We start from the raw sequence: 27,924 nt of genomic DNA on the forward strand, positions 1-27,924 counted from the left end.
GTGTCTGCTTAATGGCGGCAGTGTGTTGCTGCCATGGGATTAGCTGATTAGATGCAACCAGCTGAACATGTGTACCTAATAAAACTGTTTACCCTGAGATTTTGTTTTGGGGTTATTTTTTTTAGGAAAATGAATCAAAATTACATTAAAAGTGGATGGTGGTGGTGAGAGTCTGAAACCAAAAGTGTGCAAAAATTCTTTAAAATTAGATTTTGCTGTCAATAATGCACAGCTTGTGTTACACCTCTATTATCAGCATACCTAATCATGAATTTCAGTCAGCTAGTTGAATGGTTTCTTCTCAACACATTAAATGATAAAATAAAATAATCTGTATCAAATATCCCACAAAAATCATGATCACCAAAACTCATTTATTGCACACAAATTCAGTATTCAAAATGAATTGATACTGACATGGAAGAATAAATACATCACATATATCACTTATGGCATAAAGGCAAGACATCCTTAATAATCCCATTATCACTTTTAAAAATACACAATTTACACAAGTGGAATAACACTTTCCTAAAAACAGCTTGTCATCCAGATTAGTCCATAATGATGTTACCCAAGTTTCCTCCATTGCACAGTGTTCCCAACTGTTCCCAGAATTTATTTTTGACACAGACATGAGGCGATGATCCTGGAAACAGAGCTGCAACACTGCACTGCTGATTTGATTGAATTTTACCATTGTAATGTCTCTCTAAGATCTAGTGACATGGTGCAGGCTTTCTAAGGGTGGCGTAATCCTCTTCAGATCATTTGCAAAGCAATTAGGCATGCCCCCACTGCTATTAAACATAAAGATAACAGCCTGTGAGATAAGATGCTATTTGTACTACGTATCAAATGTGGATAGCTGCCTTGGGCCCCTGATATCAGCTAGATATATTTAAATCCCTGTAAATGAAATTAAAAATATGATAGTAAAAAATTAGAGAGACATATCTACTCTACTATCTATCATGAAATTGCATTCATGAATTAAATGTCCTCACGCCTAAATCCTTAATTAATGGAACTATAATCATCACATCATAAATACTACACATTTTATGCAGAGCAATTCCTTTAAATGCATGGCTTCATGGATAGTATCAACTGTGACATTCTACTGAACAAGGTAAATATCTTAATACTTTTAGCTGCCAAGAAAATATACTATTATGTAAAATATGTTGATCAGTGCCACTGTGATCGTTGCAGGAGAGCATGAGACCACAAGGCCAGATTATGTCACTAAAAGGGCGTCCAGATCTGAAAGGATCATTTTTGAAATCCAAAGCTCGCAACATGCATTTGTCAGCAGGAACCAGAGAGCCTCTTTTGCATGTCTTTCTATCATCAGTCCACACAGCAAGAACAAATGCCACTGACAAGAAAGACGCGTGGGGGGGGGGCAAATTCCTCACTGACCTGTGACCCTTGACTCAAAGGGGCTGCCATGCATGCATACAGAGGAGGTTCAAACAGAGTTTATGACTGCATTATCTCTCCTCTTCCTCATCACCTCTCCACCCATCGGTGGACACTAGAAGCCACCACGGTGAAGCAGACAGACCAGGCATCACTCATTCATTCACCTCCCAGGTGCCTTTGTCAGATGATTGCTGGCGGAAAAAGGAAAACAGATCAATACATCTCCCATGGGTCTGACAGGTAATCTTTACCTGGGATGAAATATGAGTGGTACTAGCCTGCTGGATTCCTTAACTGTAACAGGACAATTGACTGGCTGCACGGATGCCATTCCACCATTTCCTAGCCATTGGAAATTCCTTTTGGGGCATAAGGTCTGGCTGAGATGACATTACAGTGACTGTTAATTACCATGGTGGCAGGTAAGGTGTGCCTCTCTCCTACTAATGGAACTGTATTGGACCTGATACATCTTCCTCCCCTGTCAGTGCCCTGGCACCAAAACACATACTGTCGGATGAAGCAACAGCACAAAGCTCTCCTTAAAACACTGCACGCTCAATACCTGTCAACAAGTTCAGGAGCATGTATCTTGAAGAACCCATCAATGTATTTATCAGAAGCTTTTCTCTTTTGTCCAGTTATTCCTATTAATCAGGTGTGTCCCGTAAGCTCTTACCCTGGCTTGGGAAGAGCGAACAACTGCTGGACTCCCTGGATAATCTGCAGAAGGAAAAGCAGCAGTAGCCAGGGAGAGGGGTGGGGTGCTCTCTGCACTTTGACTGATTTCTGTGGCAGGATGTCTTGTGTGAGGCATCCATTTAGACTAGTGTGCACACACAGCATTTATAAATGTCATCCCCCCCTCCAACATGATCACATAAAGCCTTCTCAGACGGATTATTGCAGACATATAACTCATGTTAATTGGCAAATCTCATTCTATTAAATGCGATTCTTCTCTTAAATAAGGCTTTCAAGTGTCTGAAAAGACTTTAGCTGATGATTATGCACTTCATTTTACTAAGACGATATCTCGTAATCAGTATAGAAAGTGCATACATGTTACTTTTTTTTAGATTCATTAAACTTTTTTGAAAACATCAAAAATGATGTTTTACTTCAGGTCAACATTTCCTTGTAAAATACATTTTTAAGACATTTAAATGGAGCGAGTTAGGCTGTACGCAGGCATATTTGTTTTTATTTTTATCATCTACACGGTTTGTTGAGCAGAATGTATATCACTACATGTATAGCATTTTTTCTTTTTATAAAAAAAAAAAAAATATGGTTGTTTACCATCTTGGCCAGTACGAATGTTTTTGATCTCACTGTGTGCTGCCATTGATCTTTTAATGCATCTGATGCTGAGGGAGGTGGGGAAATGTATACCCCAAGGGTAGGTGAAAATACTGTGCATGGCTGTCCACTCCCATCTCCTAGAGCTTCTCCACTCCTCTCTGTTTGGCTCTCTGCTCTTTCTACACAGTTCCAAAAGCAACTCATCCAGCACAGCTGAAAAACAGGCTGTTCAAACAGATTTGCAGCTGGCCTTGAACTTTAAATACATTTGGGGAAATTTGAATATAGAAGGTAACCTGGAGAGAACAGAGGCAGCCCTCCGAGGACCGCTACTACACTCCCTCTGTGTTGTGCTAATGAGCACCTTTGTACCGACTGTAGCTTTTCAAATCCATGCTAATAGGAGGCCTGTACTTTGTGCGGCTCGCTACCGGTGGTCGCCTCTCTGAACCCTGTAGCAGCATGTGGTAGCTAAACATTGCGATGCTCTTGTGTCTCAGAGCCTGTGTTGCTGCACAGCCACTGCTGGCTGCACTAGAACAGAGCGGACACCCCCTAGCCACCCATCCTCACCCGACCATCCTTCCCAAGGTTCCTGCTGACAAATGCTGCGCTACTAGAGTGGACATAATTGTTGGATTGTGTGGTAGCAGGTGGCCTGGAAACTCTGTTTGGAAACAGGAGGAGCTGCAGAGTCTGGAGTGAAACGAGGAGCCTCTTGAAGCTGCCTTCTTCCTTGAAGAGATGGCAGAGGGCTTAACAAGGCTTGATTGCATTAACATTTGTCATGCTTAATATACTACCTGGAAGGACTGGATCTAGCAGTAACATGCTGATTTGAAGACTAATGATGTGCTTTGTATTTTTTTTTTTCTTTGTTATAAAGTTTGTGCAGCAATAGGAGTTCAAGCCTTTTTATTCTCTGGCACAATAGCTTCTTTTTGTCACTTTCCTCCAGACTTAAGATGTGCTTCTCAAGTCCCGTTCAGGTGTCCTTGTAATTCTACTGGAGTAAAGATAAACTCTCAGGCTGAACAGAAGTGGAGGACTGTGACCCAGGTGCACTTGGTCCCACAGCTTCGAGGGTTGGCGTGTTACCGGCCCCTTGTGCCGCTTCTCTCTGGTGATCCATGTAGAAAGGGTTGCAAGCTGCAGAGAAAAAGAAAGCAAATATCATATTCTGGACATGTAACAAAACACAGCAAACAAAAAGATAAATAAATCACATTGCCCTTCACTGTTTCAAGCCTCTCAAAAATAATTAAATTTAGTACACGACTCATGGATTGCGCCCTGGTTTAGGTATACTGAAATAAAACTTTGAAGCAATCCTCTTCTAATAGGTTAAATATTAATGAAGTTTGGGTCATGTGAGCCAAATCCAATTTGCCCCCATATGACTCATGGACATGGTTAGTAAAAGACCTATCTGTGCTTCTCTTATGGCCTCCACCCCGGTTATGTTGTGTAAGAGACTGTGGTTTCAACTCTTAATTCATCACATTTCACATCTCACTGATGACCTTCCTTTTTAAAGATCCAATTTTCTCTTGATCTTGTGCACCTTAAAAGCTTTTTTCTCTCTGCAAGTAAAGAGAAATATCTGAAAGAGAGCCCGGACCAATTTCCGTGGAAAACAGAGGAACTCTAAAACAATTGCTAACATGCCTTCCTGCTTTTTCTTACTTCCCTTTGATAAATAAATCTCTGCTGATCTCCCCCCGAAAAAGTTAGCGGCGGTCACACAAGACATTTGCCAGGCAGTCCCATAACATAGGACAAGGGAACTAGAAGTGACATTGTGGCTCGGGGCTGTCTCAAAGGATTAGGCATTACAGCATTCACTGGTATGTGCTTTTGCTCGTTCTCTTTATATCTACTTGTGGCTCTTTCCAGATGACTTCTTTCCCAAACTGATCCAGCAGGCAAGATAATTGATTAATATTTCTTGAGGGAATGATGACTAACTGTTGCTGAGGTTCCACACAAACATTCGGGTTAAACATAGTCAGAGGACTTGATCAAAATTCAGGGGATTTCATATTGGACAAATAGGAATAAACAGCAGGAAACAGCCTGAGTGTGTTAAAATGCATGGCATAGCAGATACTAACTGAAAGTCAAGGACATATTTAGGATGAGGTAACTGATTAAAATTTCCTGAGGGAATAATGACTGATCGCTGCTGAGATGTGTGCATATTTGTACTTCCGACCAAATGAGGAAACATTTAAATAAACAAATACTTTAAAAACTACTGTTTAATACTTTAATACTACTACTTTTAAAAACACTTAAGGTTAGCTTATTCCTGCTGATGGAATAATCAGTCTTTGTGTTTCTCAGATTTATTTAATTACACTGTATGCAGTGGTGGAGGAAGTCCTCAGATCTTTAACTGATGTCAATTTTTACATGGAATTCCTCAAATTTGAGTTCAAGTTCAATTCAAGGGTTTGATTCATAAAACTGCAATTTTATAAATTAAATGTCCTGAAGTACCAAAAGTAAATGAGCTCGTCCATTAGATGGAATAAAAACTACATTTTCTACATTGCTTTAATTCAGAAGAGGTTTAAAGTAGGAAAATACTTCATTTCGTAAATCACTGCTAATTTTAAGTAGGTTAAAGGCATAACCGCGTTTTCCAAAATAAACAAAAATAGTGCAAAACGTAAAAAAACAATGACAACATAAGGAAATAATGGAAGCTGTCTTTTCCATCCTGACTGTGTTGCTTGTTATCAATACACAGTTCAACCTCCAGCATCAATGATGCTTGTGTATTGATACTGACATGAGGGCATCATACAGTTGATGCATATTTGTCGACTGCACATCAATGAAGCAAATCTCCAGTTCCGCCACATCCCAAAGGAGTTCTGCTGGATTGAGATCTGGGTACTGTGGAGGCCATTTGAGTGCAGTGAACTCACTGTCATGCTCAAAAAAAAAAAAAAAAACAGTTTGAGATGATGTGAGCTTTTTGACACACTGCATTATCTTCCTGGAAGCGGCCATCAGAAGAGACTGACATGGTAAGCAAAAACATTCAGGTAGGCTGTGGTGTTTAAATGATGCTCAGTTAGTTCTAAGGGGCCCAAAGTGTGCCAAAAATATCATTACACCAGCAGCAGACTGAACGGTTGATAGAAGACAGGATGAATCCATGCTTTAATGCTGTTAACACCAAATTCTGACCATAGTATCTGAATGCCACAGCAGAAATCGAGAGTCACCAGACCAAGTAACATTTTTCCAGTCTTCTATTGTCCAATTTTGGTGACCCTGTGCAGACTGTAGTCTCAGTGTCCTGTTCTTAGCTGACAGGAGTGATACCCGGTATTTCTTCTGCTGCTTCAAGATTCAGCGTTTTGTGTTAAGAGATGCTCTTCTGCTTCTGGTTGTAATCAGGGGTTATTTGAGTTACTGTTGTCCTCCTATGAGCTCAAAGCAGTCTGGCCATTCTCCTCTGACCTCTGGCATCAACAAGGTGTTTTCACCCAGAGAACTGCTGCTCACTGGATATGGTCTCTTTTTCAGACCATGCAAACCCTAGAGATGATTGTGCAGGAAAATCCTGGCACATCAGCAGGTTCTGAAATACTCAGAGCACCCTGTCAATCACCTTTCTTTCCCATTCTGATGTTCAGCAGGTCATCGCGATCATGTCTACATGTTTAAATGCACTGAGTTGCTGCCACGTGATTGGCTAATTACATATTTGCATTAACAAGCATTTTAACAGGTATATCTAATAAAGTATCCAGTGAGTGTACACAAGTTTGGGAACAACATCACAACATCTAGTCAACATGTTTTCCAGGGCAGGCCTTGCTTATTTCTATGAAGATAAAACATTTAGAAAGTGATTTGGCATTAATTCAGTAGTACAGAGTCTTATTACTGAATTGGCATCCTTGTAGTCCACTGACAACATTTAGTTCATTTTTAAATGAAAAAAATCTGACAAAAGAGGTCCAAAACTTTCAAGGTACTGAAATCCAATATTGAGCAAAAGTGGGAGAAATAATTTTGTTTCAAAATTACAGAAAAAACAGGGAATGCAACACAATGGGAAACATGCCCTCAACCCACTTTTAATCAAACCTTTTAGGAGGCATCAAGTCAAAATTAGCATATATTTTTCAAAAACTACAAAAATGTAATCACTTGGCATGTTGTCTTTGTAATAAATATTTTCACACACAACAACCAATAAAAATAGCCCCCAAAGCAGAGCGTGTAAAGATATATAGGTTTAGCATTTTAGTGTATTAATGTGATTAAAAGGTAATCTAAAAAAATGATGACTAAAAGATTACCACCTGCACTCAACTGGTTTAACATCAAGGTCAATAAAGACATTACAATGCAAAGGTTTTCTGTCAATGGGAGAATTACAGTACACACATTTATTGTGGGCAATAATGGGAAGTTGAATGGAACCATCTTACCATCTTAATAAGCTCTCATGTGATGCTCTCTAAAAACAATCATTACAGACCTTCCTGGAGCACTCCCCTTCCCCCTGTTTATTAATCAGCTAATTACACATTGACAGTAATGGGCCTGCTGATTCCCACACTTAAATGAACAGGGCTGAATAGCTCTTTAATGATTAGCCTTTGTGTTTCTCTCCCTCTCTCACGTAGTAACACACACACACACACACACACACACACACACACTGCTCTTTTCACAACAAAAAAAAGGACATTCAAATCAGACCTCCTGGTGAGGTTTGCACACAAGTCAGTCAAGAAGCACCTGACAGGTTAGCCAAGTAAATCTACCTCCAAAAAGAGGGGAAGAATACAATACAACCAATTAGAGTGGTTACAAACGCAGCAGGTTTGTGGTTACAGTACATCAACTCATGTGGGTTTCAGTGTTAAGCTCAGCCTCCAGCAACAGTAAAAAAAAAAAAACAGCATGAAAGTTTGGTAGAGCTGTGCAGGCAGGTGCAGGTGGAGACAGGGGGGATGGGGGGGGTTTGAAGGACAAGAGCAGGGTGTGGAGTGGAGCCGGAGAGGGCGAAATAGTGCGGTGGGCTGCATTTCTGTCAGCAGAAGTGATGGCTGAGTGGTAGCGTTATTTGTCTTGTGCTGCCATACGGCCCTCGCACCAGCCTGGGCATTAATGAGAGGGGGGCCGGACCGCCGGGCAGGAACACGGCGGGCCTCCGATGCAGGTGATCTGTCACGCGGCCGTCTCGCTCAGGCAAGGAGACACATGAAGACAGAGGGGAGAGGAGAGGCAGCAAAGCTGACCGTGGGGCAGGCCTCCACATGGGCACCCGCATGTGGTACTTACCAACATATAAAGATAACACGCAGTCTGACAAGGTTAAGTGCAAACTCACTTCAGCCGCACTTATTTAGGCAAAATCTTCCTGACATCTATAACACACTCAAGAAATTAAGGCTTTTTTTTAAACCACTATCCACTTTATAGAGATAACGATGAAGGGCATTGTGGGAGACAGCAGGGGAGGAGTAAAATTGCAATAATTAATTAGTCTGTGTGTTACACCAGCCAAGGATATTAAATTCCATCAAGACCTTTACACTTCTTGATTCATCTCTTGACTCACAAATAATCCCCCAATTGTGTATCACGTACATGGTATCCATACTAATTCTCCATCAGTGAGCACCGCGTAATATAATGCATAATTCACCAACAAAAGACGATACAAATATAAATGCATTTCTAACTGTGCAAACTTTAGACTACTTTAGCAAGCTATCAAAAGAAAGCAATCTTAAAAAAATTTAAATTAAATTGTATAAAGCAGAAAGATTTCTTTCTTTATTCCAAATCTAGTAGGGACTTGTTGGACTGAGTTGGATTTCTAGCTGGCCGGTGGTGGTGAGAAAAGTAGAAAATGGTCAATTTAAGGCTGAGAAATCGAGCGGTCATCTAATCCAAACAGATACCTGACTTGATAAGTTGTTGTTTTTTTCTCTTTTTTTCCCCACAACAAGCTTCAAGCACTGCCGTGGAGGTGCTAAAAGGTTAAAGAAAGAAGACAAAGCAACAGCTGGGTACCACCTCAGTGATTCCCTATAGAGTCCTGGAGGATACCTTCAGTCGCAGACTATTTTCACTCCTGATTACAGAGTTTCAAATCAACCACTAACACATACAGCAATCCACTTCCTCTGGCTAACTCAAAGACTCAGCTGTCGTGTTCACTAAATGCAACACGGAGAGCCATGCTGTTCTTTTTTTTTTTTTTTAACTGAACGCAGTAAACAATCTTTCCATGCAAACAAGATGTTTACCAGAAAGCGTTTCTGCTCGATAAATCACTGAATCTATACACTTATGTCAGAATGGCAGCAAACCAAAATTTTTACACAGAGCGTGTGAAAGCTTGTCAGAGTGAATGTGCATCTCCTGGTGGAGGTGAGATTACTGAGGAGAGACATGGTGCAGAAAGCTGCCAAAGTAAAGATTTATACAGAGCAGTTGCAGCTGCAGAAACTGACATTGGACGACATGGGATGCATGATAAATCATGGTGGACAGGGGGCACTAGACTCAAGAAGCAGGAAAACACTGAACAGGGCTGAGGGGGATGTGCCGATCAGGGACTCTGCTTCTGTGTCATTTACCAAAAAGATATCACATAATAGTAGAGCTACTTCTAATAAAACATGTATATATTTATTTTAAAATGTTCAGTGATCAATTTTATACAAAGATTACAAAAAAAAAATATATGGAAGACAAATGAATTGTCTTTCCCACTCTCAAACACCACAGCAGGCTGTGGGCCCGTTAACTGTCGACAAACGAGGGATGCCCCTCGTTCCGCATGGCGAGTATCAGAGGTCCTTAGGGGCCAGGGGTGCATCCTTTTTGTGCTTTTATGGGAAGCAGTTCGGCACTTGGGAGGTGAAGGACAGAGTTGCCGGCCCCTCCATCACTCGTTGCAATAAATGGATGCAATCTGTATCCATGTAAAGCACTGGCTGTTTTTAAATTCCACCTCTTTTATCCAAATGAATGATGGACCCTGGTACAGTGCACTGTGCAGCAATATTAATATACATCACAGGCCTGCACCCCTCACTAAATCAGAGAACCACCAGCATTTGTTATTTAAATGACAAACAGCAGCTGCAGGAGTGGAGCACACAGAGGGGACGCAGAAGAAAAGGTGGACAAACCAATTCAGATTTCAATCCGGCAAAGACAAAAGGCCCCGAGCCATCAGTCTAATGAAAAAAGGCAGCTCCGCTGGTCCAAGCGCACACAACGCTGGCTGTTTGGTGCCTCTCTCAATAGGAGAAAGTCCACATCACACTTCTTCTATTTTAAAGTGACAATAGACAAGTTTTTTTGTTTTTTTTTAACATATAATTTAAAGTAAATGTTGATTGAAATGAAAATGAAAGAATGCGGATATAGCATACTGATAGTCGAATGGGCAACCAAAACAGGAAGAGGGTGGTGTTTTTGTTGTCCCCAGCATCAGTACCGTTCTCTGGGTCGCTGGACACCACCAAGAAAAAGACAGTGCTGTCAGAGAACACAAAGGAAGTTTAAGAAGGAGCCTAACGGGTTACATGCTTTTATTTTAAAACAGCCTCATTAAACCATCTCCAGTGGGAGATTTTAGCCCAGTGTCAGATATAATCACTGCCCATATTAGCATGCCAGTAAACTCATATCACGTGATCGTTCAAGTACTCTGGGCACATTTTTGCTGCTGCAAACAGGAAGAACAGCAACAGATTGTTGTTTTTTTTTGTTTTTTTATAGGAAACACTTGATAAGAAAAAACAACGAAAAAAGTAAGTCAACAGATTTCTATGTTTCTGCCAACAATGAAGTGGAACTGAAAGAAACTGAGTCTAAGGCAACTGTGGCAGTGGAAAACATAGCTCAGGAGTTAAGAAGCAAATATAGGAAAAAAAAAAAGAAGCATTATATATCAGCAGAGAAAGCCACGGCAACACTAAAGGAGCACAAAACAAGCAGGATATGTTAGCCTAGCTTTAATGCTTTGGTTGGCTTTTTGTCACACAAAACATACAGTTACATCATGAGTATGTGGACAGTGATACTGTTTTCCTTTTTTTAAATTTTGCATCTGTACACTGTACCAGTGGATTTTTAATGAGTAATTGAAGTGCTGACTTTCAGCTTTAAGTCAAGGGGTTTTACAAAAATTTTGCATTAATTGTGTAGGAGTTCCTGTCATGTTCCTGTCACGGTCCCCCATTTTCAGTGCCTCTGAGGTAGATGGACAAACTAACAATTTTAAATATAAGGTCAGTCTAGAACTCATGGACATCACCAAATGTTGTGTTTCTCCCTTTTAGATGCTCTGCTTTATTTCCTGTTTGTGGGTCTCTCTGCCTTCCGTTTTGTATTTAATAGCTGAAAAGCATGCTATGTTGGGTTGAGACCAGATGACTGACTCTGCCACTGAAGAATAGTCATTTCTTTGCTTTGAGAAACTCTCGGGTTGCTTTTGCAGTTTGTTTTGGGTCATTATCCATTTGCACCGCGAAACACCGTCAGATCAGTTTTGTAGCATTTGGCTGAATCTGAGCAGAGAGTACAGCCCTGTACACTTCACAACTCATCCTGCTGCTTCTATCAGCAGTCACTTAATAAACACCAGTGGCCCAGTTCCAGTGGCAGCCATGCCGTAACACTGCCTCCACCATATTCGACAGATGATGTGGCATTCGTCATGACCTGTTTCAGTAATTCTCCATACATTTGTCTTCCCATCACTCTGGTACAAGTTAATCTTGGTTTCATCTGTCCAAAGAGTTTGTTTCTGAACTGTGTAGGCTCTTTCAGATGTTTCCTGACAACATCTAATTTGGCCTTCTTGTTCTTGAGCGTAACCAGTGGTTTGCACTTTATGTTGTAAACTCTGTATTTACATTCATGAAGGCGTCTCTTTATTGTAGGCCTTGATAGAGCTATACCTGCCTCCTCACATTTCTGACAGGTTTATTTGGTTTTTCAGCCTAATGATGGCCTCTTCACTTGCATTCACATCTCTTTTGTTTCAGTAAACCAAAGACAACTTGAACACTTGGGAGTCAACTCCAGATCTTTTATTCATTAAAAGTGTAATGGAATATAAAGGTTGAAAGCTCAAAAAACTGTAGCAATGCCAGTGCTAAATTTATGACATTTTACAAGAAACTAAAAGCAAAAATGGAACTGGAGGAAAAGTGAGGCAGTCGATTAAGTAATTAGGTTTCACTGCTGAGGTACAGTTTTCATGGTAATTTAGAGAAGAAAGTAAGATCTAAGTAGCCATACTAGCAGCAAAACTACAGTTTTTGCAATTCACAGATGACACTTTTAGCTCAGTCTCTGAGATAAACTGAGGTGGAGAGTGTTACCTGATGTTGTGATGGATACAGCTTCTGTTTCCCTCCGCTTCCTCATTTCTCCTGTGCACAACAGTCCTGGAGTGAAATTAGTCTGCCTGAGTAGGACACAGAGAGAGGGAAAAAAAAAATAACATTACTCATAATATTATGACGGAGCTCCAACCCAGAATAAACATATAAACACGAAGAAATTTAATAGTCTCATGAAAGTCGATGAATGCATCGGCAGAACATTTGCAAACACTGCAGCTTACGTTTCACCTCAACACAGCTTTGCCATTTATTAATTTTTCTTCATTAATGTATATTTTCACAAGAATAATGAAAGACACTGGTGTGCATGTGCCTGAGTCATCGCAAAGTTCACATAAACAAATTACACCTGCTCTATTCCTCATGTGTGTCACATGTCAGGAGCCCTGAAATAGGAAAAGCTCCCCCATGAGCTTAATAGTCCTGACTTCTGAGATGTAAAGTTAAGGTCAAGGTCTGTTCCATCACAAGGGGGTTGGCAGTAGCTGATGTGATCAGTGCAGTGTGGATGTTTGTGAACGGAAGGAAAGGGATTAAAAGGAGAGTAGGGTTTTGGAGAGGATGAGTGAAACTATGATAAGAAACAGTGACGGACTAAAAACGATTTCAGCTAAACTGCAGCAACTGTGCCGCTTCCTCCAACTGAACTGCACCCTGGAGATTAAAGAATGACATGGCATCCTTTTTGAAAATGTCAATAAAAATGTAAAAAAACGAATTTATGACAGACAGCTCAACAACAAAGAACAACACAGGAAAGAGCTCCTTTTTAAGCTGGTGCAAGCCAAGACTGCAGGTTACATAAAGCTCACAGCCCTAACAGACACATGCTACAATGAGGCCCCATCACACCAGCCTTTTAACTGCAGCGTGTTCCATGACCTCAGCACCCATAAATCACATGACGGGTGTGCAGGCGCTGGGTGTTGAGAGCTGTGCAGGGCATGCTTTGAGCGAAGTCTCTATGTTGTATAATCAATAGATATAAAAATAAATGGCCTGACCGTTATTCTCTCCCTGCTACCCCTCTCTAATAAAATCCCAGTAATGCATATTTCATTTACTTTTATACTTATTGATTACCTGTACTCCAGTTAGTAAATCACGCGCCTATCGATCCCTCAATCGTACCTCTGTCGGACAGCACATAACCAGCCATTTGCGCCCCTGATAAAGAGCTCAGGCATTGAACTCCTCACAGTAAATCTTTGCAAACTAACTTTTTAATTCTAAAATCGATCCACATTTAAACGTCGCATTATTTCACAAGGCACGCCCGCGGTATTAAAAGTAATACCCTGATGCATTTGGTCTTAATGTGTGGTGGTCCATCCCTCCATCTCTTTTCTCCTTGCGCCGAGACCGAGACATGTTGCGGTCTGAGGGGAGGTGTAGGGCCGCCTCCACCCCCCACCCCGCTACCAAGAGCTAAGAAGCAGAGCCACTCCGGGTCCGCCAGGGGCCCAGTGAGGCACTCAGCACAATACTAATCAAACATGAGAATACCATCAGCTGCCTCATTAACCAAGGAAAAACACTACCATTCATCTCAGGGCAGAAACCAAAGGCTTTGTAAAAGCATTTTACATGGCTCAGTGCAAAACTGAAAGAAATGGTAAAAAAAAAAAAAAAAAAAAAGCACAATACTGTTATTATTTAACATCTGTTTCTTCATCAGTTTTAACAGCTTGACAGATGACGGCCTACATTTGCTGAAACTGTAATGAGAAGGCAAAGATTGACTTCGAGATAATGAGCAAAGAGAAAACAAGTACAAAGTATCGGATATGGTCGACAACTACTAAATTCTACCAAAGACACGAGGACACTGAAAAAAAAAAGTATCCAAGATAGATTTTTTTTCAGGTCATATGAGACACTTTTAAATGCAGTGCAGTCTCTAAGGGTGCGGAGTAAAACAGCACTGACACAGGGTCAATTGTAATTTTGGCGCCCACATCCAAAAGCAAATATATCAATTAAAAATAATAAATCAAAAGTGGAGTGAAAAGCTGCAGTTAAAAAATGGCCATCTATTTTCATTAGGGTACATGGCGCTTCAGGTGTGAGCAGGATCTCAAGATTAATAGAGGTATTCAAATGAATCAGAAAGGATTAGGGTCTCCAGGGAACATAATCAATAGCTCCAAATCAATAATCAATAGGCCACTCACACCAATATACTAACTGCTGACACTGTGATCTCACAATTAAAATGAAAACTGGGAAGGGGATGGCATAAGACTATGATTTATCTCACAGCACAAGTGTCATTTAGAAATAAATAAGTCAATAGATAAAAGCTGCTGCTGCCCGGCTCAGGTGGGAGACAGTTATGCATTTTAACGCGGCCACCAGCTCAGAGCATTACAGCCAAATCCCACAAAGCATTGCGCCTATTCACGCGCAGATACGAGGATAAACAGCATGCAACCTTACACAGCCTTTATCACATAATATCAAATATATGATTGCTGCTGTCGGCTCGCATCCAACAAAAATCACAATATCATTTCAACAGTACAAGATTAATGCTCGTACTCTGGGCCACGGAGGATTCACTTTTCTCTCAAGGGTGTTTGAAAGCAAAGAAAAGTCACGTGTTACGTGTGAGGCTGAGTGCTAGAAACTTATAACACAGGTGAGATTTTTTTTTTTTAAAAACAAATTATGAGAATCACAATCGAACATTCTGAAGTTTGTCAGGAACGGCCACGAGCGACTGCTCTCATTGTCATGCCGAACAACATTTCTAGCTGTTTGTATGTGAGTGTGTTGTGGAGAAAGTCAAAGGAACCAAATGGGTGCAATGTGTGCAAAGCTGGGTCATCGGGACAAAGCAGCCATCTCGCCGGAGAGTGGAATTGAGCAGCTTGGGGAGATAGACTCAGCTCGTGCCGTCCAATGGGACACATCAGAAGCCCCTCTCGTCAATCCCCCTCTCTCCCTCATTCATTTGGGAGTATGATTTATACTTTTTGAAGTGAAGGGTCTTGAATCCCACTATAAAGGAATTAAGAGGTCTCCCCTGAGTCTGTCATTCAAATGAGAGCATGGCAGGGATATGAGGGCTTTTTAATAGAGAGAAATTAGTATTCACAATGCCTTAAACTAGAATCTGAAGGAACCTTTCAGGTGGAGAAGAAAGGGCCAGTTTAGAAAAGAAAGCCTTAAGAAGTCGGGGGCTTTTCATAGCAGTCGTGTTTTTGCCCCTCATCAAGGAGCCACGGAGCGCTCTGTGAAATAACCCAAGAGAGTGGGAGGAAAGGAGTGCGTGTGAAACAAAATTAAGAATGCACCATAAATAGGCAGAGTGAAAACAATACAATGAGGAGTCCCACAGTCTCGAAGCCAAGAGGGCTGCTCGGCTTCTCAGTAGTCCCCCATGCAGATCCAACGGTTCCAGGGATGACTGGGAGCAATGTGACGCTTTGACAAACATCTCCCGGATAAACCTTTTTAAATGTTTGCGTGCAGTCCCTGAAATGCCAGGATTTTAATCTGCATTACAACTATGTCAACACGTAGTATTTCTCTATTTCCAGACGCTGACCTTGAAAACTAGCGATTTAAAGTGATACAGAGCACCACCTGCTTGTTATAATAAGTTTAGCTCAGACTTTAGGCCAAAATTGCCATTACAGGCAATGTGTTGTTTGGGCTTAAACTTTAATATTATTTTCTCACCTTAATAGTTCATTACTTTTTCCTAATTTTATGAAAATTGCTTATTTTTGAACAGATGCTGCATTTCAGAAGTTCGTAGCAGAAAACGCACACCCCATCTGTTTGGGATTTACTCAGTACAGCACCTCCAAATACACTTCTCTTATTTACATGGAGTATGTGTGTGTGTGTGTGTGTGTATATATATATGGTTACCATTTGGGTGTCCTTTTTTTCCCTTTTACAGTTTAGCACAGATACCTTTTTTCTTTTTCAGCAAACAAAACTATTTACACACACACGCACACACACACGCACACACACACACGCACACACACACGCACACACACACGCACACACACACGCACACAGACAGAATTTTAATGAGGAAGAAGAAGGTTTACACTCACAGTCTCACTGCAACAACAATCACTCCAGTTAACCAAGGACTACGCTCTGTCACAGATTCACTTAAGTGAGCTGGCCATTGACTTCCCCGTCAATACATTGAGCTCTGATTAAAAGGACTGAATGGTGTAGGCGTCTGAATGACATCAACTACCTGTTTCTGAAGACCGAGGAGGAACATCTGAGATGGGGGCTCTCTGACACCATGTCAATAGGACGCACTGGTAATGGGCACAAAGGGTTCATCTGTAAAATTAAAAGAATCAATAACATTTAGAATATGCAGTTTAAAAAATGGGGTAAAAAAAACAAAACATAATAAAGCTTGAAAAAAGAAATGCCATTATCGCACACCTGGCTTCGGTCTCGTTTTCCAACAGAAGGCAACCAAAAGCTACAAGGAGATACCAAAATTATTTGAAGAAAAATGACAATGTAAACAAATGCACTTAATGTCTAAGAATTCAATACAGTTATGTTTCTAAAATAGTTTTAACTACTTTATCTTACTCTCTCTGGTAGGGATCCTGGGAAAAGTGTCTGAGTCGCTCTACAAACACTGGCATGCTGCTGCCCTGCTCAAAACAAATCAAAGACACACAGTAAGAAAACACAAAAACTGTACAACGGCCTCCAATAATTAGTGAAGAGGGAAATTCAAGGTTTCTTTAACCTTGGTGGGAGGCCGTCTCCTATCCCTCCTGACGCAGCATGAAGCAGAGCCAGCCAGTCGTTTAAGACGTGAATGATACCCTGCAACAGCACAAAAAACAAAGCAAACTTTGTCTGCAGTAGTCTAGCAAAAACATGAATAAAGGAAAAACTCAGCATTGTTTGCACAATATAATCAGAAATTCTAACTTTAGAGCACTGGGGTTTTTTTAAACAAGAAAAAGAATCTGTAGGTAGTGTTTTGAGGAACTTTGTACCAGTCAAATATTCAACAGCACTTTATTGCACAGTGATAAAAATGCAGACGAGTGTTTTCAAAGTATTATATCTCTGCAACCTCGGTCAGAGCGTCGTGCAGGTTGCAGGAAAGTGGCTGAGGTATGGTTGTCCTCAAGAGGAAGCTGGCTGTCAGAGTCCCAGCTGGGCAGCAGGCCAGCCACACCCGTCCCAACTCCGCACTCCCCCTCGAAGAACCAGTCACTCTGCTCGTCATCACCTTCACAGAGGAGCAGGGAAAATGTTCCATCAGTTAGCAAATCACACCGAAGACTATAAAGATTTTCGAGCAATTTATTAACAACAGGAGGTCATTTAAACTCCCTTTGGAAGTTAGAAGCTACAGTACCTTACATTTAAGGTTGTCACAGAGAAGCTAAGTCACTGCACATTTTGTCATCCTACAAGCCTCAGGGTAAACTACTCCTTTAACTACGCAGTACCAGACAACGCCAGGCTTGTCCCCAGACAGTGAGCTCTCCTCAGACCTGTCACTCAGCAAAGCGCACACAGGAACCATGCCTCTCACAGTCAAGGTGTAGTGACAACTGTTAAATCAGAGGCCGCCTGGCCCCACCACGGCTAATGAGATTAGCAAAGGCTTCAGCGCTCATTAACACGACATGACAACGTCTTATTAGAGTCGCCTGGGTGCCCAGCAACCAGTCCATTGTATCTAAACCTCCCTGTCTGGCCCCAGCATTCCCTCTGAGTCGAGCAGGGTATTGTCCAGATCTGACAACTCATCATCTTTCTTTGTGTGGTCTGCAAAATCACAAATGCAATCAGCTGTTTACTTGCTAGCCTGAAGGCGTGTTATTAAATATTTGTCTTTTAATACCTTGTCTTCCTTCATCATTGGTAAACAGACCAGGGTCACTGCTGCATGTGCTGCTGGTTTCCCTGTAAAGAAAAAAAAAAGAAATTTGAGGATCAAGAACTCCACTCTGATTTGTCACCTCAAGCCTCATGGATTCTTTGGGTCAGACAGTGCTATAGCACCTGAAAAGTGAACAATGAAAATCCAAAAATTGCTATCCCCTGTAATGTCAGCATATAACATGCAACATTCAACAATAAAAAAAATAATGAAGAGGTCTAGATCTAGAGGTCGACATAAATGGAAATGACACAAAAAGACAGAGCATGCTATGTTCTCCCTTGTTGTGATAGCAAACACAAAGGCATCAGGAGGGACTCTGATCGAAGCCACTGAGTGACATGAACAATCTAATTGAATATCCTCCGCTGTCAGCTCCAATCTAATCTGGCCTGCGTTGTGGAGGATGACAGGAGAGCGAAACACATTCCCCCGGCCGCCCCTCCCTCTGGGTGTGCCCCACACACGGAGCGACCCACAGACGTGCCGCTTCAACAACTGGCCGACATCTGCTGTGTGGGCTGTCTCTGCTCAGCCCGCTCCGTCGCCGGTCCTCACCGCACCCTCAGGCAACCCCTGTTACGCTCCCTCCACACCCTCTGTGCCCCTGCCCCTCACCCAAATAACTGTGGCTTTTCTTTCTTTTTCACACTTCAGCCGCCTTGGACGGGAGACCTCTAGACAATTCAAGGTCAAGAGCGAGGATGAAGATGGAAAAATAAAAGATTTTTTTTTTTAAAAAATGACTTTTTCTTGTACCAAGTGGTCAGACTGCCACTGCTTACTTTAAATACATATAACAAGTGCTTTTATTGAATAACTACACACTGTATGTACTTTTCTGAATACCAGTAAGCTTAAAGGACAAGTCCCATCATTGCACTGGATGGCATGGTTCTTTGTTAACATTAAAACAAACCAGTTTCTTCTTCTTCCAGTTATTTTTTTTATTGTTTTCATTTAAATTATTGAAAATTGTCCCCGACAAATGCTTTACTTACTTGTGTTGAACATTTAACATCAACTGTCCCATTTTTAAAGGAAATGTTTTGACTTTCATCTTCAGCTTGATCGCCTTATGCTTTTAATCGAGTCGAAGTAGCATACATGCAACTTTTTTGAAAGAAAAGGAGCTTAATTCTCTTGACCAGCTTGCATCTTGCTTCCTGTTTATCATCGCTGACCTTGCTTGCAGGAGAAAGCTGGAGGGTCAGATATGCGCTGATATGGTGTTTTGCCATATTGCAGAGGCCTGTCAGTGATGACAGGATCAGGAAAATATCCATCCAGCCTGCCTTCCTGCCTGTCTCCCTGGCCAGATGGTCCTGCAGCATCTTCCCTAGCATCCACAGGAAGCAGATGTGAGAGGGAGCAGGCCTCTCCGGAGAATCTGGAAGATGTCTGTCCTAACCCAATAGTCCTAAACCATCCCTCCACCCCCATCCCTCCCCTTTAACCCTCTCTCCAGACTGATTCCCCAGGCGTCTCCTCAGCTGTACCCCACCTCTGGACATATCAGCTGGCATCTGGAGCACACAACACTCCAACATCAGAGGAGGACACTGCCACGAGCTCTACAATAGCCAATACCTACAATTTTAGTTGAAGGAATTTAGTAGGAATTTCTCACATCGAAGTAAAAAATTTGCTTCTTATTGCAGGGATTTTGTGCAAAGTTTGAAAAAGAATCACAGGTATAAACAATTAATTAGAGACTCCCATTAAGTATTTATCCGTATTAAAGGTGTAATGTGATGTCGCTTGGAGCAGCATAGGGCCGATGTGAGACCGTTTCCATTAAGTACTCCCTAATTAATGTTATAAATAATTAAGATCCCCATTTTTCTTGGGACCAAAAGAAACACCTCCTCTTTCTTCAGCAGTGACCTTTATCAAGAAAAGTTGACAAACATTTTGGGCAAACTTGGTTTTGTGTCGCTGCACGCAGCAAGCAAATCTTTGCTTAAAACAGCACTTCATCTGATCAAATATAAGAATACGATTGTATAATAGATACCATAATTAGAATAAATGTGTCCAGAAAAAACAAAGGCAAGGGCAAAATGAAGGGAAAAAATCTGCATTCCAGCACTTAGAAATGAACTTCCCTCATAGCCATATTGTCTTATTACAATCCAAAGAGTTGAAGCAAAACAGTATCCAGATGAGCACTAATCATTAGGCTATAATCCTCAGCTCCTGGGAGAGCCAGACCAGTTTGCACAGAGATTACAGGCAAGCCGCCATTTATTGAGCCTGGGCTCATTCTGCAGAGGAATAAAGAAGAGGCAGAGTCTGAGGGGGGCAAAGTGCTGATAACAATGGATCTGTGGGCTCTTCAAACAAGCCGCCCCAACCCAAATCCATGCCCTCTTCCATGGGTGTCTGATTATAAGGTTATCCCACCCTCCCTGAGCTGCAGTAATTGGATTAGTCTCAGAGATTTATGAAAATTAACTTCTGCAGATGCTGCGCTGCTTTCCCAAAAACTCCTTACCGAGTTTTTCCAAAATATAAATGGCATCAGTGAGAGAAAAGTGTACACAATGGCGTTTTTTGTTTTTTTTTCTTGATGCCAGGGACGAAATCAACATCACCAGAAGCAGCACACAGCTGGAGACGAAGGCTGAGTCCGGGACAGCAACTACCCACAGGTGAGGCCTGCTTGCTGGGACAGCCTGGGTGCCAGGTGGCCTCACTGCCAGCAGGCTGAGCCAGGTCTAATCAAGGATGTGGAGCCCAACTGGAGCTACCAACATCTGCTCTGCTTGCACACGGGTGGCTGAAGGCAAAGCTCTGCTCGGTATGCACATAAGCCGAGTGACCTTGAGAACAGGGAGATCTTAAGAGACCAGAGGCTCCAAATGACAAAGGTTAAAGGAATGAAACAAAACTGAAGAAAAAAAAAATCCAAGTCACTCAAAAAACATTACAACAATGTCATGTGTGTCTGACATCAAATGGACCATACACTCTCAGAGTATAAATATTGCCGTTGTACCACTGTCAACCCCTCATCACCACTGCCATTTGTTCATATCCTTTTGCCTCTGCCAGGACTTAACCATTAGATTGTTCAGCCTTCGGTACAGTGTGGCAGTCTACTGAGCAGCAATCAAGAGTGTTGGCGTTGTGTAAGTGAGAAATGATTGACAGCGTGCCATGGTGCTCCCATTTATTTCTTCTCCGGAGCTGTTTTCTGTCAGAACGGCTATTGATTTTTCCATAAAGTAAGAAAACAAGTACCGTTTAGGGGCTAGGGAGGTCAGCACAAATTAAACCAGAAGATGTAAAGCCTTCTCTCTGTCCCATTATGGCTTGCCTCAAATGTCTTCTCCACACATGTTTTATGTGATCAACAGATAATGATAACAGCAAAGGAAATATATTATCAAAGTGCACTGGATGGCATTAGAAATGGTAAACAGGATGCATAAAGCTTAAAAAAAAAAATCTGACTGTGTTCTTTTGCATCTAACCAGCACTGACCAGCATTTGTGTCTACTGTATTATAACTACAACTGTATTGTAATATTACATTCCCAATAACCCCAATGGGTGCAAATGGGTTTTTTTTTTCTTCATCCTAATAGACAGACCTTGGATAGGGTGTGTGTATATTAGCTAATACCCCCTGAGTCAAGGTCCATGTCTGAAACTACTTCCTGTATATTATGCAGTACGCTATATCTACTCTCTGCTATTGTTTTCAAATGTTGGAATTCAGAAGTCCAAGCAATACATAGTGTACACACAAAAAAAAACTTCCATTGTGAACAAAGTACCACCCACATGGCACATGCACCACTTCCCAGAGACTGAAGATGTCCTGCTTTTATTACATGTCTACAGGCATTTGTAGAAAACCTAACCCTAAAGTATTAAAGTAAAAGAAGTCATTAAGTAAACTAATGCCACTTCCATAGCCTTATACCATTTGGTTTACAATATAAAGAGACTCTGTCGCTTTATGTATAATAACAAGCAATTTGTTTTTTAGATGGCAAATTGTTCTGCTTGTGAAACTTTGCTCTTTAAAGTAGCAAGGAAATAAGCAACCTCAGGGGCTGGAAAATGAAGTCAACTTGGAAGTGCCTAAACCTGCAGTTCCCCGAGTGGCCACTTGAGGCCGACTCCAAAAGCAAGTCCCTGTAGACTTCACTTAAACTATTTAGAGTCACTGAACTGACCAAGTCTGCAATGTGTAAATTACTTAACTAATTTACACAAAATAAATATATATATATATATATATATATATATATATATATATATATATATATATATATATATATATATATATATATATATATATATAAAAAATGAAAATAAATTTACAGCTGCACAGATGCATTTACAGATACAAAAACTACCTTTGTGCATCTACCTCTTAATTTTACAAAACAAGGGAATCTACTTAGGCCTCCAATAGTTTCTGTTTCTTTTGAACATAGAGCACTACTGAGTGTATATTTAACAGGGAGAGCTGAATGAAAGAGTAATTTCAAACAAATTTAAATTAAGGTTATTGCCAGTGTTTTTAGTCTGAAAGTAATAATGGTAATATTTGCTGCACTGCTTTATTGTATTAATATAGTGACCCTCTCTGCTGCCAGTTTACTGCCACATTTAGTTTTGCTAAATAAAATGCACACGAGACGGTGCACTCTGGGACCGTGGGACAGGCACAGCTTTAATTACCCAGCCCAAGACAGGAATTCATTTCAAAACAAATCAATACCACACCAAGTCACTTATTTATTTGTGACAATATTTCTTGAAAGAAAATAATGAGCTGGCAGATGCCCGGAGGCATAACTATCAAAGATCCCTCCCTGATGATCATTTCAGCTATACGAGATGAGGATGAAGAGACTCTATCATTCATTTTTAATGTCAACTCAATACTTTAAAGTGGAGTGGCATGATTGTGATACATTTTTTTGGTTTAGTTGAGGACATGCTGAATATTGACAACTGGCTCGATGAAGACAGGCAGCATAGATCATCCTAAATGTCGCCTTGTTTAATTGCTTCTGTCTGATAGTAGTTATGCCCATGACTTTTATGTTATGGGTTTAACTGCCTTGGTAACTTTCAATTTAAAGGGTAAAAAGGGCTTTTAGAGTTTGGAGCTTCGTTTTCAGTGTGATTTAAATTGAGACTCTTTAAACAACAGCAGGGTTAACATTTGGTTCACTGCACAACTGTAAATTAAATGTTGGATTTGAAAAACTGAAAATGTTATTTTTCACAATTAATGAGTCCAAAGTGCTTAATATGGCCCTTAATGTTGGGTCAGGGGAGACCAAGAATTAGGTCTATCGCAGTTAAAAAAAAAAAAAAAAAAAAAAAGAAAGGAAATCTAAGAATTACCCATCAGACATGTTCTCGTCGGCAGCATCTCTGTGCTCTTTCTTTCTTTTCCAGCACTCCTTTCCCATCAGTCTGGCTCCTTCAGTCTTTCTGTCTGCGCCCATCCAACCACCAGACCGCTTCTTCGATCCTGACAGGTGCCGCACCTTAGACGGCCTATTCCTCTGTTTCCTATCCAAGCCAGGACCTTTTAAAGTGGGCTGCAGTCTGACAGTTACATTTGAGGTCATACGTTTCACTTTCCTCCGCCTCCTGAGTGGCCGTCCGGGGTTATTCTCAGTGAAGGAGTCAGACTCTGGCCAGGAGGACTGCCTTGCCCTGACCGAGCCTCTCATGAGGGACGGCCATCGGGTGGATGCAGTCATATCATCAGAGTCACTGCAGTTGGCCACGGAAGAAGTGATGTTCTCCCTGTATTCTTTAGCCTCGTCCAAACTGGACTCAGATGCCTCAATCCAGCATCGTCTGTGGTCTATCGGATAGAGGGTGGACTCACGAAAACGCTTACGGCCTCTGCGACGGCGGATCTGACGGCGTTGCTGCAGAGGACTCAGGACCATTTCCTCCCACAGCTCCCCCAGCTTATTCTGTTCTGAGGTCTGCTCCAGTGCAGACACCAGGTCCTGCACCAGCTCATCCATCATGGTGCTGGAAAAGAAGAAAGAAAATGTTAGTGATGAGTTAAACTCTTTGAATGTCTTGTCACAATAAACTGCAATTTTGCAGGCTGAATTAGTCTAGGGGTTTACATGAAACACAATAGAAACGCCAGGCAGACAATGAATAGTGAACCTCCTGAAATGATTCTCACTGTATGAAAACAGAAATATATCCATCATCTGAGCTTTTGTAATTATATTATTGCCATGGTACTAAACATTCACGAGCCATTTAAATGTTTACACCTGCTCAGCTAATGCAAATATCCAATTAGCCAATCACACAACAGCTCAGTGCACTCAAGCATGTGGACATGCTCAAGATGACCTGCTGAAGTTCAAACTGAGCATCAGAATGGAGAAGAAAGGTGATTTCAGTGAATTTAAACATGGCGGGGTTGTTGATGCCAGATGGATCCGAGTATTTCAGAAACTACTGGTCTACTGGGATTTTCCCACACAACCATCTCTAGGGTTTACAGAGACTGGTCTGAAAGAGAGAATATCCAGTGAGCGGCAGTCATCTTAGTGAAAATGCTTTGTTGACATCAGAGATCAGAGGAGAATGGCCAGACTGCTTCAAGCTGATAGGAAGGAAACAATAATGCAAATAACCATTCATCACAACCAAGGTATGCAGAAGAGCATCTGTGAACGCACAATACATCGAACCTTGAAGCAGCAGAAGACCGCAGTGGGTGAAACTACTGTCAGGTAAGATAACTTTGCTGGATTTGCCAAAAAGTGGCACTCCCTTGTTCCTTATTTATTTATATACTTTTGGTCTTATAAGCGTAATTCCAGAAAATACACCATATCACAAAATACACAATGCCAGAACATTTGACTCGTACATTGTGTTCCAGTGGGCATTTTGCTAGCACAGTTGGAGTCCACCTGACTCCCTACAAAGTTGCTGTGAGTGTTCACCTTTCTCCTGTGATGTAATACTCATATCTTTCTGGAACCTCTTTATGGGAAGGTTCCCTAAATTGTTTGATGAGGATGAAAATGATGTGAGCCATATGCTAAGGCCTGCACAGTCACAAGATCATCATTAAAGTGCCAAATGTGGGGCTCTGTCTTGGAACAATGGTGTTTCATTATTTTAGTAGAGTTCCAGAGATTTGGAGAATGAAGAGCAAAGTGCACTGAAACTGATCCAGAGGGACTTTGTGGTCCAGCTCTTTACTGATGCAATAAAAGTAGGTTTTTATTGTAATTTGTCACCTGTTTGTATATTGGCATCATTATGAAATATACCTTTCCAACTATCTCAGGCATGATGACTGAGGTCCATTTTAAAAGACCCAATGCCAAGCAGAAAGACATACACTATGTGAACTTGAGTGACACCCCATTCTTAATCAAGCATTAAGAGCTCCTTTCACTGGAACTAAGTGGCCCAACTCCTGAAAAACAACCCCCCCAATCAAACTTTACACTTGGCACAATGCAGTCAGACAAGTACTGTTCTCCTGGCAACAAACCCAGACTTGTCCAGATGGAGAAGCGTGATTCGTCACTCCAGAGAACACGTCTCCACTGCTCTAGAGTCCAGTGGCGGCATGCTTTACACCACTGCATCAGATGCTTTGCATTGAGCTTGGTGATGTAAGGCTTGGATGCAGCTGCTCTGCCATGGAAACCCATTCCATGAAGCTCTCCACACACTGTTCTTGAGCTAATCTGAAGGCCACATGAAGTTTGGAAGTGCTGTTACTGTTGTTCCCAGTCATTTCCACTTTGTTATAATACCACTAAAAGTTGACTGTGGAATATTTAGTAGTGAGGAAATTTCACGACTGGACTTGTTGCACAGGTGGCATCATGGTACCACGCTGGAATTCACTGAGCTCCTGAGAGCGACCCATTCTTTCACAAATGTTTGTAGAAGCAGTCTGCATGCCCAGGTGCTTGGTTTGTACACCTGTGGCCATGAACGTGACTGGAACACCTGAATTCAATCATTTGGATCAGTGAGTGAATACACTATATTATCAAGACAGGCATTATTTGTTTTCTCCCAAAATTTCTAAACATTCTGCCTCTTCTGTCACTAGTCCACTAGCAGTTATAACCCCATTTTTTAACGTTCAGACAATCATCTGAAGGCATGCGACAACAACAATCACAAAGTAGATCTACAATAGATTTGGAGCAATAAAACATCACTAGGTTGATTTTTTTTTCCTTTAAGTCTAGCAGCATAAATTTTGGGGGGGCTCATCAACACCGGAATTGCTCCTTGCTTGATTGCAGCGGTGTAGAAATGACTGCATTTACGAGCATTTGGAGTTCATCAGCAGCACAAAAGAAAAAAAAAATCGATTTACAACACATGTTATTGCTAGTAAAGAAATCAACTGTGAAGCTGTGCAACATCAGTGCAGCACAACAACAGCAGAGGCTGGCTGTAGTATCTGCATGCTCCGTTCAGCCTGTGTTACATAACAACAGCTCACACGTGAGCTCAGCACAAGGACAGAGAAACACATCTCTCTCTTTTTACTGCTGACAACAAAACAAACCGTTTAGATACGTTCAACGCAACAACCACCTCACACACACACACACACACACACAAGGTGCGCACGAACCTATTCTAATGCTATTTAATACCTGGGAAAAGACCCACTGCGTTTGAACACTCACCAGTCGCAGCCTGTCTTGTTTTGTTTTCAGCACAGCTGGGACACCAGACGCACTTCCGCCCTGCAGTCCAGCCAATCAGGTGGCTCCGCCTCTGTGCGACTCCACCGTAACAGTGCGTCACTGCACAGCGCTCATGCAGACCCAAAATTCAGCCTGCTAGGCAGATAACGCCAATATCTGATGACCATGACATCACTTCAGGAAATTGAGTGTGTGCTGGTATCTAAGATAATTTTAATCAAATATAACTTTGCAAATTTTAAAGTTTTATTCCATTTGGGTTTACAAATGGGCATGCCATTTAAATTAAATGTATAAACATCACTTGTAGTGTAAAATGTTGATTAGTGTCACAGTAGACTACACGTAGGATTGGCGTACAGTCCATTTGCATGTACCTGTCAGACTGCTCCTCAACTGTATCCCTGATCTCACATACTGGTACATACAGCATGAACCACCTTTTGATTTGCTTCTATTTTTAAAAGCAGGACGGACACTTTTCTAAAGATTTTATCTAATGGCAAGCAGGAAAGACTAATCTCTTTTATTGCCTGCCACATTTGTTGCAATAGTTGTCCAGGCTTTTCTCCAGTTCTGAAGGTCTTTCAAAGTTTTTATTTGGTCACTGGCTGCTTTTTCACTCATTTTCAGTTCAGTCATTGTACCTGACCATTATCAGAGGAAATCTTTAGACAATTACTAACAGCCTGTCACAAAAACACATAATTTGTTCCCATTACTTTAGTTGGAGCTACAAAAAAATATTGATAACACAGTCTGACAGGCATAAAATTGTATGAAAGCATCTGATTGGCAGCAGTGTCATTTTTCAGCATGACAATGATCCCAGACACACTCCCAATGCAGTAAACGCACACCTGAATAGAAAAACACACAATGGAATACTGTCAGTCATGGACTGGCCTCCCCAGAGCACAAACCTCAATATTATAGAAGCAGTGTGGGATCATCCTGACAGAAGCAAACATCCAAAGAAGAGCGTTGAATGTCCTTCAAGAAGCCTGGAGAACTATTCCTGAAGACTATTTAAAGAAATGACAAGAAAGCTGCTGAAGACAGTTCAGGGTATGTAGAAGAATAAAGACGGTCATACCAAATATTGACTTGCCTTATATTTTGCATTACTATGTATGCACATGTTTCAATAAATAAATTCCCAAAATAT

The 27,924-nt window shown here is 41.3% G+C and overlaps 1 protein-coding gene across 3 annotated transcripts; it reads right to left on the reverse strand.

The window, feature by feature from the left end:
- Positions 1 to 366: 366 nt before the first annotated feature.
- LOC115772561 (G patch domain-containing protein 2-like) lies at positions 367 to 26,800 on the reverse strand. Of its 3 annotated transcripts, none has more exons than XM_030718882.1 (10): positions 26,736 to 26,800; positions 23,422 to 24,069; positions 18,007 to 18,068; positions 17,227 to 17,385; positions 16,891 to 16,970; positions 16,728 to 16,792; positions 16,572 to 16,611; positions 16,372 to 16,463; positions 12,120 to 12,205; positions 3,737 to 3,882 (listed from the first exon to the last, which is right to left on the reverse strand). In XM_030718882.1, the coding sequence occupies exons 2-10, from the start codon at positions 24,063 to 24,065 to the stop codon at positions 3,737 to 3,739; spliced, it is 1,374 nt and encodes a 457-aa protein (XP_030574742.1). In that variant the 5' UTR covers positions 24,066 to 24,069; positions 26,736 to 26,800. The 3 variants fall into 3 exon arrangements, with proteins under 3 accessions (XP_030574744.1, XP_030574742.1, XP_030574743.1); XM_030718883.1 differs by having other exon boundaries at positions 26,703 to 26,754; XM_030718884.1 differs by lacking the exon at positions 26,736 to 26,800 and having other exon boundaries at positions 367 to 3,882; positions 23,422 to 24,065.
- Between the last annotated feature and the right edge of the window lie 1,124 nt (positions 26,801 to 27,924).

The sequence above is a fragment of the Archocentrus centrarchus genome, chromosome 22 (genome assembly GCF_007364275.1).
Source record: "Archocentrus centrarchus isolate MPI-CPG fArcCen1 chromosome 22, fArcCen1, whole genome shotgun sequence".
Classification (NCBI taxonomy): domain Eukaryota; kingdom Metazoa; phylum Chordata; class Actinopteri; order Cichliformes; family Cichlidae; genus Archocentrus; species Archocentrus centrarchus.

Coding starts and splice junctions, on each gene's coding strand:
- LOC115772561 (XM_030718884.1), bottom strand. CDS start 24,065: ATGATGGATGAGCTGGTGCAGGACCTGGTGTCTGCACTGGAGCAGACC. Junction 16,971..17,226: donor TGCACGACGCTCTGACCGAG/GTTGCAGAGATA, acceptor GTGCTGTTGCAG/GGTATCATTCACGTCTTAAA. Junction 16,464..16,571: donor GAAAACGAGACCGAAGCCAG/GTGTGCGATAAT, acceptor TTAATTTTACAG/ATGAACCCTTTGTGCCCATT.